This window comes from Bos taurus, chromosome 29, assembly GCF_002263795.3.
Source record: "Bos taurus isolate L1 Dominette 01449 registration number 42190680 breed Hereford chromosome 29, ARS-UCD2.0, whole genome shotgun sequence".
NCBI classification, from domain to species: Eukaryota; Metazoa; Chordata; class Mammalia; order Artiodactyla; family Bovidae; genus Bos; species Bos taurus.
The window spans coordinates 16,950,684-16,966,424 of NC_037356.1; the positions used below are offsets into that span (position 1 = coordinate 16,950,684).

Consider the following 15,741-nt stretch of genomic DNA (forward strand, 5'->3'; position numbering starts at 1 on the left):
ACACCCCAGAGTGATGGGGAGCTGCCCCCACAGAACTCATGTCCTGCTCATCTCTGGACATGAGTTCTAGCACAAGAGTGGTCTCTAACAGGTTGTGGAAATGAACTCCTCTGCAAAGGTAACTTTGTGTGCTCAGGGCTTACCTGTAGAAGAGTTTCAGTGGGCAAGAGGGGTGTTTCTGGTAGAGGTGAGTTGGGCTGTGGATTATTCTGCAGTCAGTGAGAAGCAGCAGAGGAAGGGTCAGGAGGGTCAGGTGGGGAGCTCGGAGGGCAGCAGGCTAAGGAGGGACTGACTGCACAGGCATGGACGTGTGCGGGTGCTTCTGTCCTCCAGCCCATGGCTGGGGGCCGCAGGGCTGAGCTGACACCCTTCCCCGGCACTGCCCCCACCCCTCCAGGGTCTCTGCATCCCTCTACTGCACACCCTTGCTCCATCAGGAGCTTTTCTCCACCATCACTTCTTTCATCCCAACCTTCTCTTTTTCTCTCGATTAAATGCCAGCTTCAGTGTGAACCATGACCAATCTCCCATCTGTTTAAAAGAAGTAAATATTTACTGAATTACTATATTAAGACTAAAATGGAAAAAGTGAAAAGGAAATGAGAGCAAGGCAAATGTTCTCCTTGCCTCTCCTTTGGAACAGGGAAGCCATGAATTTGAGAACTGTGTTCTTAATAATTTGTAATTACTGAGCCTTTGCCTCAAAGCCAGTGTCTTCAGTCAACAGGTACATGGTGATAAGAGACATAGTCATCCACCAGTTTAACAGCCAAAACTGCATCTCGGACTTTTTAACATATGTTTCCAAGGGCATATTCCCTCTCCAGTTATAACTGACGTGTAACTGGAGCCTTCTAAAACTAAAATGTGGGACTTTTATGATGATAATAACGACTAGCATGTATTTCTTTTTTTTAATCTTATTGAAGTATAGTTGATTTACAATGTTGCGTTTAATTTCTGCTGTATAGCAAAGTGATTCAGAGATATATATATATTCTCTTCCATTATGGTTTATCACAGGTATTCACTGTAGTCCTCCGTGCTATACAGTAGGACCTTTTTCTTTATGTATTAACTCATTTCATCTTCAGAACAACCTCAGGGATTGGTACTATTTGAATGAGGAAACTGCAGCACAGAGAGGTTAAATAACCTGACCAAGGTCACACAGCTGGGAAGTGGTAGACATATACTTCAAACCCAGGTTGCCTTTGAAATTTAAAAATCATACATCCAAGCAATGCCTTTAGTTCAATCCTAGTTGTTCCTAGCACACATGGCCTAAATGTAACTACCCACAGTTTATATCGCTTAAGATTGGTAAGAAGGGATAAAGTAGCTGCCAAGTAATTTTACTTATTCATTCACTCAGCAGACGTTTCATGAACACTCAGGAGGCCAGGCCCGCCTTCAGCCTCCTGCAGTCAGGAGGAGATGCAGACGTGAACACAGACCATCCAGTCAGCTGGATGTCCTGTGATGCAGCAGGCATGCACAGAGGTGTGAAGGCCACAGAAGGTGGGCCAGATGGAGAAGAGCTTTCCATTTTGACCAAGAAAATGGAATTCATCCGGAAGGCTCCACAGGGCAGCTAGAGGGACAAAGGCAGGCAGTGGCATGACCTGGCACAGTCCATAAAGGCAGTCCCATTCAGGGGTTATATCCATGTGCTGAGCTGAGTTACCTGGGTCCAAACTGTGGCTCCATCACTGAAGAGCTGTATAACCTTGGGCAGGACACTTAACCTCATTAATTTCTCATCTGTACTTTGCAGAGAACTCTAGTACCTATAACACTGGATCGAAGTGAGAATTAAAATGTTATCACATAAAATTATAGTAAAAGTTATGAACTAAAACACTCCCTAATAGCTACTAAATAGAACAGTATATTGGATATTAATAATGCCATTATTCATATTATGAACTATTAGTGACCAATTAACATTAAAATTAATTGAGTGCTTATTATTATCACCACCATCATTATTGTTACTTGAAGTAATTGGTTGGAGGTAAGGAGTCAGAGAGAACCGAGTTGAGGTGGCAGTCCCCATAAATCCTTATCCAAATTAGGCTAAGCCATTGTTGTTCACTCACTCAGTCATGTCTGACTCTTTGCAACCTCATGGACTTCAGCATGCCAGGCTTCCCTGTCCTTCACCAGCTCCCGGAGCTTACTCAAACTGTTGTCCATTGAGTCAGAGATGCCATCCAACCATCTCACCCTCTGTCATCCCCTTCTCCTCCTGTCTTCAGTCTTCCCAAGCATAAGGATCTTTTCCAGTGAGTCAACTCTTCGCATCAGGTGGTCAAAGTATTGGAGCTTCAGCATCAGTTCTTCCAGTGAATATTCAGGGTTGACTTCCTTTAGGATTGATTGGTTTGATCTCCTTGCAGTCCAAAGAACTCTCAAGAGTCTTCTCCAACACCACATTTCGAAAACATTCTTCAGCACTCAGCCTTCTTTATGATCCAGCTCTCACATCCATACATGACTACTGGAAAAACCATAGCTTTGACTATACAGACCTTTGTTAGCAAAGTAATGTCTCTGCTTTTTAATACTCTATGTCATAGTTTTTCTTCCAAGGAACAAGTGTCTTTTAATTTCATGGCTGCAGTCACCATCAGCAATGATTTTGAAGCCCAAGAAAATAAAGTCTGTCACTTTTTCCATTGTTTCCCCATCAATTTGCCTTGAAGTGATGGGACCAGATGCCATGATCTTCATTTTTTGAATGTTGAGTTTTAAGCCAGCTTTTCACTCTCCTATTCACTCCCCTTCATCAAAAGGTTCTTTAGTACCTCATTGCTTTCTGCCATAAGGGTGGTGTCATCTGCAGTTCCAAGGTTGTTGATATTCCTCCTGTCAATCTTGATTCCATCTTGTGCTTCATCCAGCCTGGCATTTTGCATGCTGTACTCTCCATATGAGTTAAATAAGCAGGGTGACAATATACAGCCTTGATGTACTCCTTTCCCAATTTGGAACCAGTCTATTATTCCATGTCCGGTTCTAACTGTTGCTTCTTGACCTGCATGCAGGTTTCTCAGGAGGCAGGTAAGGTGGTCTGGTATTCCCATCTCTCTAAGAATTGTCCACAATTCATTGTGATCCACACAAAGTCTTTCATGTAGCCAATGAAACAGAAGTACATGTTTTTCTGGAATGCTCTTGCTTTTTCCTATGGATGTTGGCAATTTGATATCTGGTGTCTCTGCCTTTTCTAAATCCAGCTTGAACGTCTGGAAATTCTCAGTTCACGTACTGAGGATTTTTAGCATTACTTTGCTAGCATGTGAAATGAGTGCAATTGTACGGTAGTTTGAGCATTCTTTGGCATTGCCTTCCTTTAGGATTGGAATGAAAACTGACCTTTTCCAGTCCTGTGGCCACTGCTGAGTTTTCCAAATTTGCTGGGATATTGAGCGCAGCACTTTCACAGCATCATCTTTTAGGATTTGAAATGGCTCAGCTGGAATTCCATCACCTCCACTGCTTTGAGTGAAAAGCCAGCACTGGGCTATGATTTCAGTTTAGAGAGTTATAATCAGCCATTTTCAAAAAATGAAAGAGAATGAAATAGGAAATATGAGAGTGTATTGCCCCTCATGGTAGTAACTTTTATATCTTTTTTTTCCATTTCATACAAACACACTCACATACATATATCTGTGTGTCAACTCACAACAGAAGATATTTTTCAAATTATGGATTTTAGACAGAAATATTTTGCAGACCCTGGAGTAGAAAGTATCATGCCCTGTCTTCCCTGTGGTCCTGGCCCTCAGGCACTCGGAAGATCATTGCTTGACAGCTCGTGTCAGGAGGCCTAGCAGCAAGAGAGCAGAGCTCAGGACCCTGAGGCCCCAGGAAGATGATTTGATCTCTGTGTATCCTAGATCAAACTCCCTCATCCCAGCACTAATTTCCAGGGCCATGTTGAAAACTGACCCCCCAAAATGTCCTTTATTCATTTCAACTAGCTCTAACTATAACTCTAAGGCACTGTAGTCTACCTAGTAATGCTGGCTTTGCCACTAGCTCACCATATGCCCCTGGGTAGGAGATGGTAGGGCTCTGGGTTATTGTGGCCTCATGTATAAAACGGGGGGGGGGGGGAATATAGTTGTCATATATACTTCGTGGTTATTTTGAGGCACCAGTAAAGTCACAAATACTTGCACTCTTGAAGATCATGGAGAACTATGTAGAGGGAAGTCTGCAGCAGACACTCGGGATCTGTGATAAATCCCAAAGGCATCTAGTGGTAACCTCAGATGTTTTCTTGCAGAGAAAGTGGTGCAGTTTTCTGGGTTAGGACATATGACCCCATTTGAGTGGGTCCAGAGGGCCCTTTAATAAGACAGACAAAGGTTGCTTTGGAACCTAGCTAAGCTCTGCCCTGGGGGACTTGGGAAGGAAGAGTGCCTCCTCAGGCCAAAGGGATACTGATACCTCATGATCAGAGGCAGAACTTGGGTCAGTTTTGTTCTGGCTAGTGGTTTCCATCAGTGTGTTTAGTTTGGCCTACATATAATAATGGATAACATTTAAAAATCAGACGTTTTACATCCAAGTCTAAATTTCCAGCCTGTCTTAAAAAGTCACAAACCCCCTAAACTCCTGTGTCACAGCATGGGCAGGCACTGAACACCACTGCCCCACTGGACAGACCTACCACCCTCCTTGTTGGTCACTGAGACTCCTTGATGACAGCTCTTGCTCTGGTGCTTCTCTGTTAGGACCATGACACAACAGCACATTTTGTATGCCCATGTTGCTCTGAAAAGTGGAACTATGAAAGGCCTGAGAAGGTTGTATGTTTCAGGAAAGAGCTCTAATCATACTTTGTGCAGGATATTCTGCTTTCCTCCTGTGCTGACCTCCTGACTCTTGCAGGGGGCTGGCTACGTTTGGACCCCAACGCCAAAGGAAGACATATGGAAAGAGAAAGAGGGTGACATAACTGCTTTTAAAAATGTCAATGGCACCCCACTCCAGTACTCTTGCCTGGAAAATCCCATGGATAGAGGAGCCTGGTAGGCTGCAGTCCATGGGGTTGCTGAGGGTCGGACACGACTGAGCGACTTCACTTTCACTTTTCACTTTCATGCATTGGACAAGGAAATGGCAACCCACTCCAGTGTTCTTGCCTGGAGAATCCCAGGGACGGGGGAGCCTGGTGGGCTGCCATCTATGGGGTCGCATAGAGTCAGACACGACTGAAGTGATTTAGCAGCAGCAGCAGCAGCAGGGCAAAATAGTCAAGATGCGGAAAAGAGAATAGGAGATGAGGAGCTTCCCATCAATCAGATACCCTGGCAAACCCCAGATGTATACAGCAGGTGCTGTGGCGCCTCCAATGAGATGGACAAGTCTGGAGATGAGGGAGTTCTCTGATTGGCATGGTTGCCAGGACCAGCCTACCTGTAAGGACACTTTTGTGTGGTGGGAGGGAGGAGACTCACCTGGGAATAATAAAATAGGAAAACTGGGGCTTTAGAGTCAAACAGACCTGGTTTCAGATCTTGGCTTTGATACTCACACCCAAGTCATCTTCAAGGAGGTTTGACATGGCAGTTTTCTCATCTGTCAGATGGAGATTGGTTGGCTGGTTTATTAAATATGTATGAGAGGCACCAGCCTTCACCTTGCTTGCTTGCTAAGTCACTTCAGTCGTGTCTGACTCTGTGTGACCCCATAGATGGCAGCCCACCAGGCTCCCCTGTCCCTGGGATTCTCCAGGCAAGAACACTGGAGTGGGTTGCCATTTCCTTCTCCAATGCATGAAAGTGAAAAGTGAAAGTGAAGTCACTCAGTCGTGTCCAACTCTCAGCAACCCCATGGACTGCAGCCTACCAGGCTTCTCTGTCCATGGGATTTTCCAGGCAAGAGTACTGGAGTGGGGTGCCATTGCCTTCTCCGAGGTGCAGTAAATCAGGAGAGAGCAAAAGTATCATGGCCCCTGCTTTCATGGTGCTTACATATTAGTGCAAGAAAAGAGACAATAAGCAGGTAATTAATTATCTAGTGGTGATAACTGTGGATTGGTTGCTTACACCTTTGCTCATTTCCAGAAAAGTTTGGAGAAAATAAAAACATCTGGGGACATATGACATTTGATAAAATAATATATGTAAAGCGTTTACTGCAGTGCCTGAATGTAGTCATTATTTCACATATTCTTAAGGAGCCCCTAGTCTGTGTGAGGCCCTGTCCCAGGGCCCCTATACACATGTGATTCCCATCCAGGGCGATTGAAAAACCGGTGCTCTCTGGCCTTCGATATCAGCTTTCTTGATACCCATCACTGAAGGAGAGGCTCCAGGCATCTTCACAGGTGGAGAGGTCACCGAGCAGGACAAGAAGGGGTTCATCATTACCGACTTTGGGTGCAAGTTCCTCCTGTGCCACTTACGGCTGCGTGGCCATGGAGCCCTCAGTCTGCAGAGCCTGAGGACCCTCATCCACAGCGCTGCGGGGTGAAGCGAAGTCCGGGATGGACCCCGGGCTCTCCTTTTCCTCCTGGGTCCGCAGCTCACGCCCTTTCTTTGGTTTCTCGGGCTCCAGACCACTCGGCCCTGAGCGCAGCGAGGACCCTGTTCGTGGATGTGGAGGAGCGCGGGCCGGAGGCCATGGACGTGAAGGAGAGGAAGCCATACCGCTCGCTGACCCGGCGCCGCGACGCCGAGCGCCGCTACACCAGCTCGTCGGCCGACAGCGAAGAGGGCAAGGCCCCGCAGAAGTCCTACAGCTCCAGCGAGACCCTCAAGGCCTACGACCAGGACGCGCGCCTCACCTACGGCAGCCGCGTCAAGGACCTGGTACCACAGGAGGCCGAGGAGTTCTGCCGCGCAGGTGAGGGCGCCCGGGTAGGGGGTTAGGATGCGCCTGCGCACAAGTGTGCCCAGGGGGCAATGGGGCCCGGCTGGGTCACGCATGCACACAGGTGTGCCCTGGGACGGGAGGCGCACGTGGTTTACATTGGGGCGGCAGGTGAGCTGACACGCGAGCCCAGTGGGGTCTAGCGCTCCTGGTCAACTCCAGCTCTCCGCTATTTTGGCAGCCTGACTCTGCTCAGAGCCTCGGCTATAGTACGCTCTTGGTTCATTCATTTGCCTGCTCACCCCTCTTGTGGGCTTAATGAGACGGTTAGGTGCTGGCTCCGTGTCAGCGCCTGCCTGGCGTTGAGTTCTGAGCAGTTTCCGGCTCTCCTCCAAGCCTCTCCGGTGAGAGGCCGTGAGCATTCTTTACTGCCCTGATTTGTCTCGAGGATTCATGAGAGGACGCGTTTACGAGGTAAGTGTGATAGCACGAAGTGCTGAGTAAGTCCTAGTTATTGGTTTTGTTGTTTGTTCTATGTGTATTCATTCAGCGAACATATCTTAGCAGCTTCTCTGCATTAAGCACTGTCCTGACCTTGAGGCTATGAGTAGCTCTGTGGGCTTCCCTCAAAGAATTCGCCTGCAGTGTGGCAGACCTGGCTTTGATCCCTGGGTTGGGAAGATCCCCTGGAGAAGGGAAAGTCTACCCACTCCAGTATTATGGCCTGGAGAATTCCATGGACTGTATAGTCCATGGGGTTGCAAAGAGTCAGACAGGACTGAGCGACTTTCACTGACCTTGAGAGGAAGACGCTGGTGATCCCAGACCTAAGAATTTAGTAATCTGGGGGGATATCTTGGTGCCTGACTCCCTCTCCTTCAATCCCTACACACCACTGTCATGAAAGCCTAGCCATCCAACTCCAGAATACCTTTCAAATCCATCCCTCTTCTCTATCCCATCAGCCACTGTCCCAGTTCCGGCCACTATCATCTCTCTCAGGGGGTTGACCACAACCCCTCTTCACTCAGTGCTGCCGCCTTTTGGGCCATGCTCAGCCCTGCAGCTAGAGCGAAGTAGAGACTGACTCCCCGTTGTTCCCTACCGTGAGTTCCTCAACACCAGAGGGCTTTCCCCAAGTCTTTGTCTTTCTGGGCTGTTTTATCCCCTGCCTTTCCACACCCCACCACCCACATCCAGCCCTGCAGGGCTGCTCGTTATTCCCACCCCTGCTGTGATATAAGTCGCCTACCCTGGTGCCTCAGTGATTCCTGTTTTTCTGCCTGCAGAGCCTCTTCAATGCTGGGTAGGCCTCTACAAGTCCCTGACAGTTCACACGGCCCTCCCTGATTCTGCCCTGCCCACTCCCCTTCCATGGACAAGGTTAGCAGGGGGCTGTGCCGTGTAATTTATATGCATTCTGATGTTAGTTAACCTTTACAACAACCTCAATGATTCATTTGCCCAAGATCATAGAGACAAGAGGAGCTGGTCACACACACACACACACACACCCATAGAGCCTGACCGCCCAGCTGGCCTCTCCCCCAGGCTTCTATCCACATGGAAAGCTGACCTGTTAGCAAGACTGCCTCTGGTGCTTTAAAGGCAAAGGGTCTTCAGCTCTTTCCCATTTGTGGTTAACAGCTCAGACTCTGACATCAGACAGACCTGGTTTGAGTTGTGACTCTGCCATTTTTATTATCCTAAGTGTCTTCACCTGGATGGTGCGGTCACAGCGATGCTTCCTAATTATAGAGTGGTGGGGAGAACGAGGAGGACTGTAGATGGACCACGCGACACTTGCATGAAGCAGATGCTTCAGAAACGCTGCCTGCTTCTGGTTGCCATCTCTGGGTCTCAGTGAGAGGAAGCGACCAGTGGTGCCAAAGCTCTCCTCCAACTCTGTGCTGCCACGCTTGGTGGAGTTCAGTGAGCCCTGCCAGGACCAGAAGGAGCCGCTCTTGTCTTCATAAATAACAAACAGAAAGCATTCTCAGCTCATAGGCAGGCATGGGCACTGCAGCCTACAAAGTTCTCTTCCTCCCTTTGCCTTCCTGTGAAAGTCACTCAGTCGTGTCCGACTCTTTGCGACCCCGTGGACTATACACTTCATGGAATTCTTCAGGCCAGAATACTGGAATAGGTAGCCTTTCCCTTCTCCAGGGCATTTTCCCATCCCAGGGATCGAAACCAGGTTTCCCACATTGCAGGCGGATTAGCCTCAAAAATCCTATGATGTTTAGCTAAGTTCTCTCCTCCCACCTTTATCCACCCCCAAGAGTTCTTGCTACCAAAGTGTGTCTGTCTGATTATTTAACTAACTTTTGCTGAGCTACTCTATGCCAGTCTGGACACAGAACTGACCAAGACCCTGGGCGGTGGCGGGGGGAAGGCACAGGAACTCTTGGTAAGAGTGATGGCCACGACTGGGAGAGGAGGCCATCTCTGCTGGCTCCCCTCCTGCCTCGAAGGCAGTTCCTTTTCCCTTCCTTTGCCAGTTTGACCTCATCAGGACTGCTCCTGGGTGTCATGCCCTTCAAAGCACGTACAACCTCCCCTTGTCTCTTCTTACTCCACTCTTCACATTTACTCTGATCCACAAACCTCTCCTCTGAAACTCCCACCCTCTGTGCCCCTAGAACTCTTTCCCTGCATCCTCCCATACTTAGGGCCTTAACCCTTCATCATGGTCTGGGTTACATCTCCCCACTGACTGTGAGCTCTGTGAAGTCAGGAACCACACCCTGCTCATTGCTGCCTGTCAGGAAACACCCAGGGCCGGCTTGGTTGGGTGAAATGTGGTGCTCCCTGATTGCAAGTCCATTTCCCACAGGTTTAACTGGAGTATGGTCCTCAGTGCCTGCATCCACCTGTCCTTCCCCATCTCCCAAAATACTCATGAGAATGTTAGAAATCAGGAAGAAGCCGTGCCTGATAGACACTGCGGAATGTGGAGGCTGTTTCCTGTGGAAGCTAGTATCCCGTTTGTCCCACAGACACTGATCCCTGAATGAGCTGCCCTCATCCATGTCTTCCTGGCCTCTGTCTTGGACACCTCCAGGCTTTCCCAGGAGCTCAAGAGACCTGCCAGCAGCCCCGAGCCTTGGCTGTGTGCTTGGCTCCCTGGGTTGCCCCAGAGCCTGCTAACTCCTGTTGCAGCCCACTGGGCTGACAAAGCAGAGGGCAGAGGCTCCTCCCTTGTGCAAAGCCCACTTTTCTCAGCCTGTCACCATCTTCTTCACTTTCTGTCAGGCCTTCCTGACCTGGCCAGAAAGGAGCGTTGGGTCCTGGGGAGCCCATTGGCATCTCATGGGCGAGGCTTCTGCCTTATTCAGGAGCTCTCCTTGCTGGCCGGCCCTCCCCGGCCTGGACGAGGAGAGCAGAAGCCCTCTGTCAGCTGAGCAGATGTGTATTGAGCCCCAAGGGTTGGGTCCTGGGTTGTGCCCTAGGCCCAGGGATTTACAAATGAATGGGGTACAGTCCTCACCCCCCCACCCCAGTGAAGCCATCTCCAGCAGAGGGTCCAGGCCCTTAAACAGCTCTGCTCTGCAAAATGCCCAGAGCTGAGGACTCTCAGAGGGGGCTCAGAAAAAAGTAGTGACCATTGCTGCACAGAGTGTAGGATGAGGGGAGACTTCAAGGAGGGGCTGTTTGAGCTGGACCTTCCATTAAGGTGTGGAGGCTTTGGGCTGGTGGGGAGGACGCGGAGGAAAGGCCTGCACATTGACCACCGCCGTGAGTCAAAGGACAAGGGTGAGTCCTGGAGCAGGGGTCAGGCCTCTGGGGGGTGACCCCCACCATTACCCTAACCCAGTTCCTTTGCCTTCCCTCCTAGGCACCAACTTCAGCCTGCGCGAGCTGGGGCTGGGGGAGGTGACACCCCCGCACGGGACGCTGTACCGCACGGACATCGGCCTGCCCCACTGCGGCTACTCCCTGGGCGCCAGCTCTGAGGCCGAGCTGGAGGCGGACGCCGCACTGTCCCCCGAGCACCCCGTGCGGCTGTGGGGCCGCAGCACGCGGTCAGGACGCAGCTCCTGCCTGTCCAGCCGGGCCAACTCCAACCTCACGCTCACTGACACGGAGCACGAGAACACGGAGACCGGTGAGTGGCCCGCCCAGCCCGCGCCGCCAGCCGGGGCTTCCAGGCCTCGCATTTTAATTAGTGTTGATTTTCTGCTCCATTACCTGGGGGCACTGGTGAAGGCGATGGAAAATTGCCTTGCTCTCAGTGGTCAGAAGGCAGAACCTCTCACAGAGTCACATGAAATAACCCCACCCACGGGTGACAGGCCAGAGATGGGTCACTGCTCTTTTCTTCCAGATGAGGGGGTGCCTAAGGGACAGGGTTATGGCTTACAGGCTGCCTGTGGGTGGAGCGGAGGGGCCAGAGGGCAGCGTAACCCACCCCTTACAGCCCATCCTCTGTGGCCTCAGCTGTGCCCCCTCCCCCCCAGAACTCTGCTCACAAGCCTGCAGCCACCCTGGGCACTCGCCGTGGGCGCTGCTGCACCCCAGGGTCTTCTGCTGATGGGAGGATGGCTTTCACGCAAGAGCTGTCATGTTGGAGTAGCTTAAAACTCCCGTCTCTCCCCCAGCTTTCCCATGATCTCATCTGCAGATCTGAGGAAGTGCTGGCTCTGGACTCTAGTCCACTCTCATCTCCGCAGCCCTGTTCCAAGGCCAGAGAGATGCTGGGGGAGAAAGAGATGACAGCTTGTTCGCGCGCCTCCTTGGTGCGGGGGAAGGAAAGGGAGCCAGGTTTCAGGCTGTTCTGCCTGTCTCTGGAGGCTTGTTTGGCTGATCTCGGAGGGACTCCGAGTTGAACATAGGCCTGCAGCAGGCCACCGAGGCGAGCTCTCTTTCTGCGATGCCTCATGCTCCTGGGTCTCTGGGCAAAAAAGGTCCCCACGGAGGAGGAGGCTGGACTTTTTTTTTTTTCTCTCAGAAGTCCAAGGAGGGGTTCTGCTGGCCCCCGCCACACCAAACGTGGGAGGGGTGACGTGGGGAGGGCAAGCTGCAAACCAGCGCCCCCTACTGGTTTCCAGCTCTAAACGCAGCATCCTGTGTGATTCCTGCCCAGGATCTGGGGAGCCAGGGTGTCGGGGGTGGGGAGAGGGTGGACACCAGGTCAGCGGTGAAGGCTTAGGCAGTTCGCCTCTAACAAGGATGCTCCAGTGAGTTATATGCACAACACAGTCCCAGGTTTGGGATCGTGCAGGAGTCTAGGTAAGGATACTGTCCAGTGGAGAGATGTGATCTCCAAAAAGAGTCAAGAGCAGCAGGGCTGCAAATCCTTGTTCTACCCCTGCCGCTGGAGAACTCGGGGTGTTTCCTCGGGACCCTGTGCACTGGGTTTAGGGGATGGGGACAGCAGAAGGTGATGGGCCCCAACTTGGTAGTTTCACCCTCCCTTGACAAAACCACCAGCCCTCTCTGCGCTGGGGAGCCATCCACACCCCCTTATCCTCCTTCCCATCTAGGCCCAAGCCCAGCCAGAAACCCTCCTCTCTCTTCCTGACTACGCACTGAATTTGATGTGTGAAGCCGGTACAGAGAAAGTGGTGTCCAACAAAGAGGCAGGCAGCCTCGGGTCCATCACTGACCTGGAGTGTAGATCCTTTCTCACTATAGATGAGGACCTCAGTTTCCTCATCTGTAAAATAAGCAGTTTTAATGAAATCAGCATTCCTGGTGTTCTTAGAATGTTAATATTTCTTAGATTGAAGGTGGGGGTGGGTAGAAGGGAGTGCTCTGTGGTCAAATAGTGTAGGAAACATTAAGTTCAAGGAATTTGAACCAGTTTCCTTACTGCGGGACTTCTCAGAACCTTTAACATGTTATTAATCATGCTGATGGATATATTAGCAAGCAGCATCCCCCAAATTGACCTGAGAATAAAGAACCCTTTATTCTCAAAAGATCCAATAAAAGCAGTGTTCCAGTGAACACTTAGGGGGAATAAATGAACCAAATCACTTGCAGATCCTTTTAGATGTAGGATTCTATGATTTGAAGTCCTCGCATTGGAGGTGAAGGTGTATAAGAGGAAAATTATAAACATAATAGTTAACACCTGCTGCTGATTATTAGGCCCCCAAGCACAATGCCAAGTACTTAACTGTCTGGTCTCATTTACTCATGCTACAGCTTGTTGGAGGAGTGGGCAGCCTGTGGACAAGGTCCACATGGAGGAGGGTCCTGCTAGGGTCTGGCAGCTAAGACTTAGGGAGGGTGGCAGAGACCAGGACAGCCTCTCTGCCCAGGGTAGGTTTTATCATCCCCACTGCACAGAATAAGAAGCACGTAGCCCAGAGAGGTTTAAGAAACCTGTATAGGTCACCGAATTCGCGACTTGAATTCGGGCCTGTGTAACTCTGAAATCTTTACCCTTGTAGCCCTAGTCATAGTGAATTTCCTCTGCAGCAAAGTACTCGGGCTGCTTGTTCATTGGAAGGCTCTCGCCATGGTGACAAATGATCATTTTTCCATAAAGTCATGACAGAATGAAGTGCATACCACCCACATTATTGTGTATTCCCTGAGAGCTGAATTGCTGCTGAATTAAGCCTCTGTTGGGCGATAATGACATAATCAACAAGCCTGGAGAGCTTCGGCCTTTGATGGGGGGCAGGGGGATGGCTTCTTTCTTCCCTGGCCATACCACGCTTGCCTCCTGAACGTCTATCTCCATGCCGGGCCACAGCACTCTAGCTCTGTGCTCAGGGAAGATGGGCAGGCAGATCCAACACCTCCTCCCTTCCAGGCCTGGACTTCCAAACCCACACATCCCTCGGGTGCCCCGGCCCCTGTCCTGTTGCTCCAGGTTGGAAAATGACATTAGTGTCCTTGTTACCTGAAGATCTGAACGACACTGTCGGCCAGGTTGACCTAATTGACGTGAGTGCGTGCTCAGTCCATCAGTCGTGTCTGACTCTGAGATCCCCGTGGAGCTCACCAGGCTCCTCTGTCCGTGGGATTAACCAGGCAAAGATACTGGAGTGGGTTCTGTTTTCTCCGCCAGGGGATCTTCCTGACCCAGGGATCGAACCCACATCTTGTGCGTCTCTGGCATGGGCAGGCTTTGTTGTACTGGAGTTTAAATAATGACAGTGGCTCATGCTGAATGTGAATGAGCCATAGGAGTGACTCCCCTTTATCCCCCAAAGAGTTGATAACATTCTCGTCAACCTCAGTTACAGCCAAGGACTGGGGTTCAGAGGGGAAGGGCGTGCTGCAGCCGTGTGTCTAGCTGAGCTGGAGCCCCCAGGCTCTTCGCAGGTGTCTCTGTTCTTTCGAGGCTGCCCTCCTCTTGTTCCTGGCTCTCCTGCTCTCACTTCTTTCCCCGGTACTCTCCTCTCCTTCTCTCTCTTTCATCCTCCTGGTCCCAGTTTTCTCCTTTATCTGTGATGAGAAGTCTGATCTTACCATCAGAACAGAGCCTGACTCCACTGGACGTGTTGGCCAACGCATCTCAGTGTGGCCAGTTTTCAGGGACAGAAGGAGGCCAAACTGAGGGCCTACCATGTGTCGAGACACTGCATGTGGGCCACTGCCTTCAACCCTCATGAAACAGCATGGCATTCCCCTTTCCCAGATGGGAAAACTGAGGTTCCAGAAGGTCTACTGACTTGGCTGGAGATTGTTCAGCCAGTAATTCAGCAGGTGGGCCAAGCCTGAGTTTGAACTCAGGTCTCTCTGCCACTATAGGTTGAACCTTCTGCCCACCTCTACTTGAATCAGCAAGTGAGGACACCAAAGCATGATCCCTAGCAACTTCCAGCCATGGGAACATTGACTGCCTCCACGCCCAGCCTCGCATTAGTCAATAGTAATTGTCAACAGTATTGATAGTGGTGGAGGCTTTTGCTGAGGTCATGGTGAAGCTGCAGGCAGCTGCCATCAATAATAACTTTTATGGGGTCCATTAAAGCCAATTTCTGCCCCTGAAGGTTAATGTCAGCAGCTTTTATGTCACTGCTTAATATCCAAAATAAATACAGAATTGACTGGGTAATGTAAACACAAATCTCTCCCCTCAGGGCCGTCAGGTGGAACCAGCCCTCAGGCCCCTCCTGCTGAGCTGGGCCACAGCAAGGAGGAGCTGGCGTCATGCCAGGGCACACAGTTGGCACTCCATAAATGCTTTTTTAGAAAGCAGAGGTTGCATTTGCGCTCCAACCACAGGGTCAGGTGGACGCAGTGCCTCTTTAGCAGTTTCATTCTGTGATTTGTTCTGTAGCTGTGCTGAGCTCCTTCCGTGGACCAGGCATCATTCTAGAATTGAGAATCTTGGCAAATATTCAAGAGGGGAGGTAGAGCTGTGACAGCTTTTCCGCTCTGTCTGTTGCAGGCAGGGTGGAAAAGACACAGTCCCGGCGTCTAGTGAGGAGCCTTGGTCCCAGGTCCTGGCCATGCCAGGACCCAGCTCTGAAACCTTGAGCACGTCACCTCACCTCCCTACCCAACAGTTCCCGCAATTTCTAAAACTGTGTGCCAGTGGCCACGTGGGGTCATAAGAAGGGAAACGGGGAGTTAGGGTTTAGCAGGTACCGAGTTTCAGTTTGGGATGGTGGAATAGCTCTGGTTACATAGCAAAGTGAGTGCACTTAATGCCGCCATTACCATATGCTTAAAAATGGTTGAAAGGGTTATCTGTGTTTTACCACAGTAATAAAAAGTACAAAAACAGCATGCCATCTTTCTTCCTTGAAGTGTTGCTGTGAGCCTGCACCACAGCTTTGGCAAAGCGGCTGGTCTGTGCTGGTCCTTAATGCTTGCTCGCTATTAATGTTCATTGTTGAAAGAGCTGTGGGATGACTGTGGAAGGAGCCGTTCACTCTGCCCTGCGTGTCCGAAGGCTCTTTCCTCCATCCCACCCACACGACGCACCTGGGCTTGCAG

The 15,741-nt window shown here is 50.4% G+C and overlaps 1 protein-coding gene across 8 annotated transcripts in view; it reads left to right on the forward strand.

The window, feature by feature from the left end:
* TENM4 (teneurin transmembrane protein 4) overlaps positions 1–15,741 on the forward strand; it is an 851,321-nt gene that overhangs the window by 397,976 nt on the left and 437,604 nt on the right. For all 8 annotated transcript variants that reach the window (XM_015461146.3, XM_024987529.2, XM_015461143.3 and 5 more), the window contains 2 exons: positions 6,580–6,867; positions 10,673–10,942. In XM_015461146.3, coding sequence (XP_015316632.2) covers positions 6,580–6,867; positions 10,673–10,942 — 558 coding nt within the window. The remainder of the gene's footprint in view (positions 1–6,579; positions 6,868–10,672; positions 10,943–15,741) is intronic.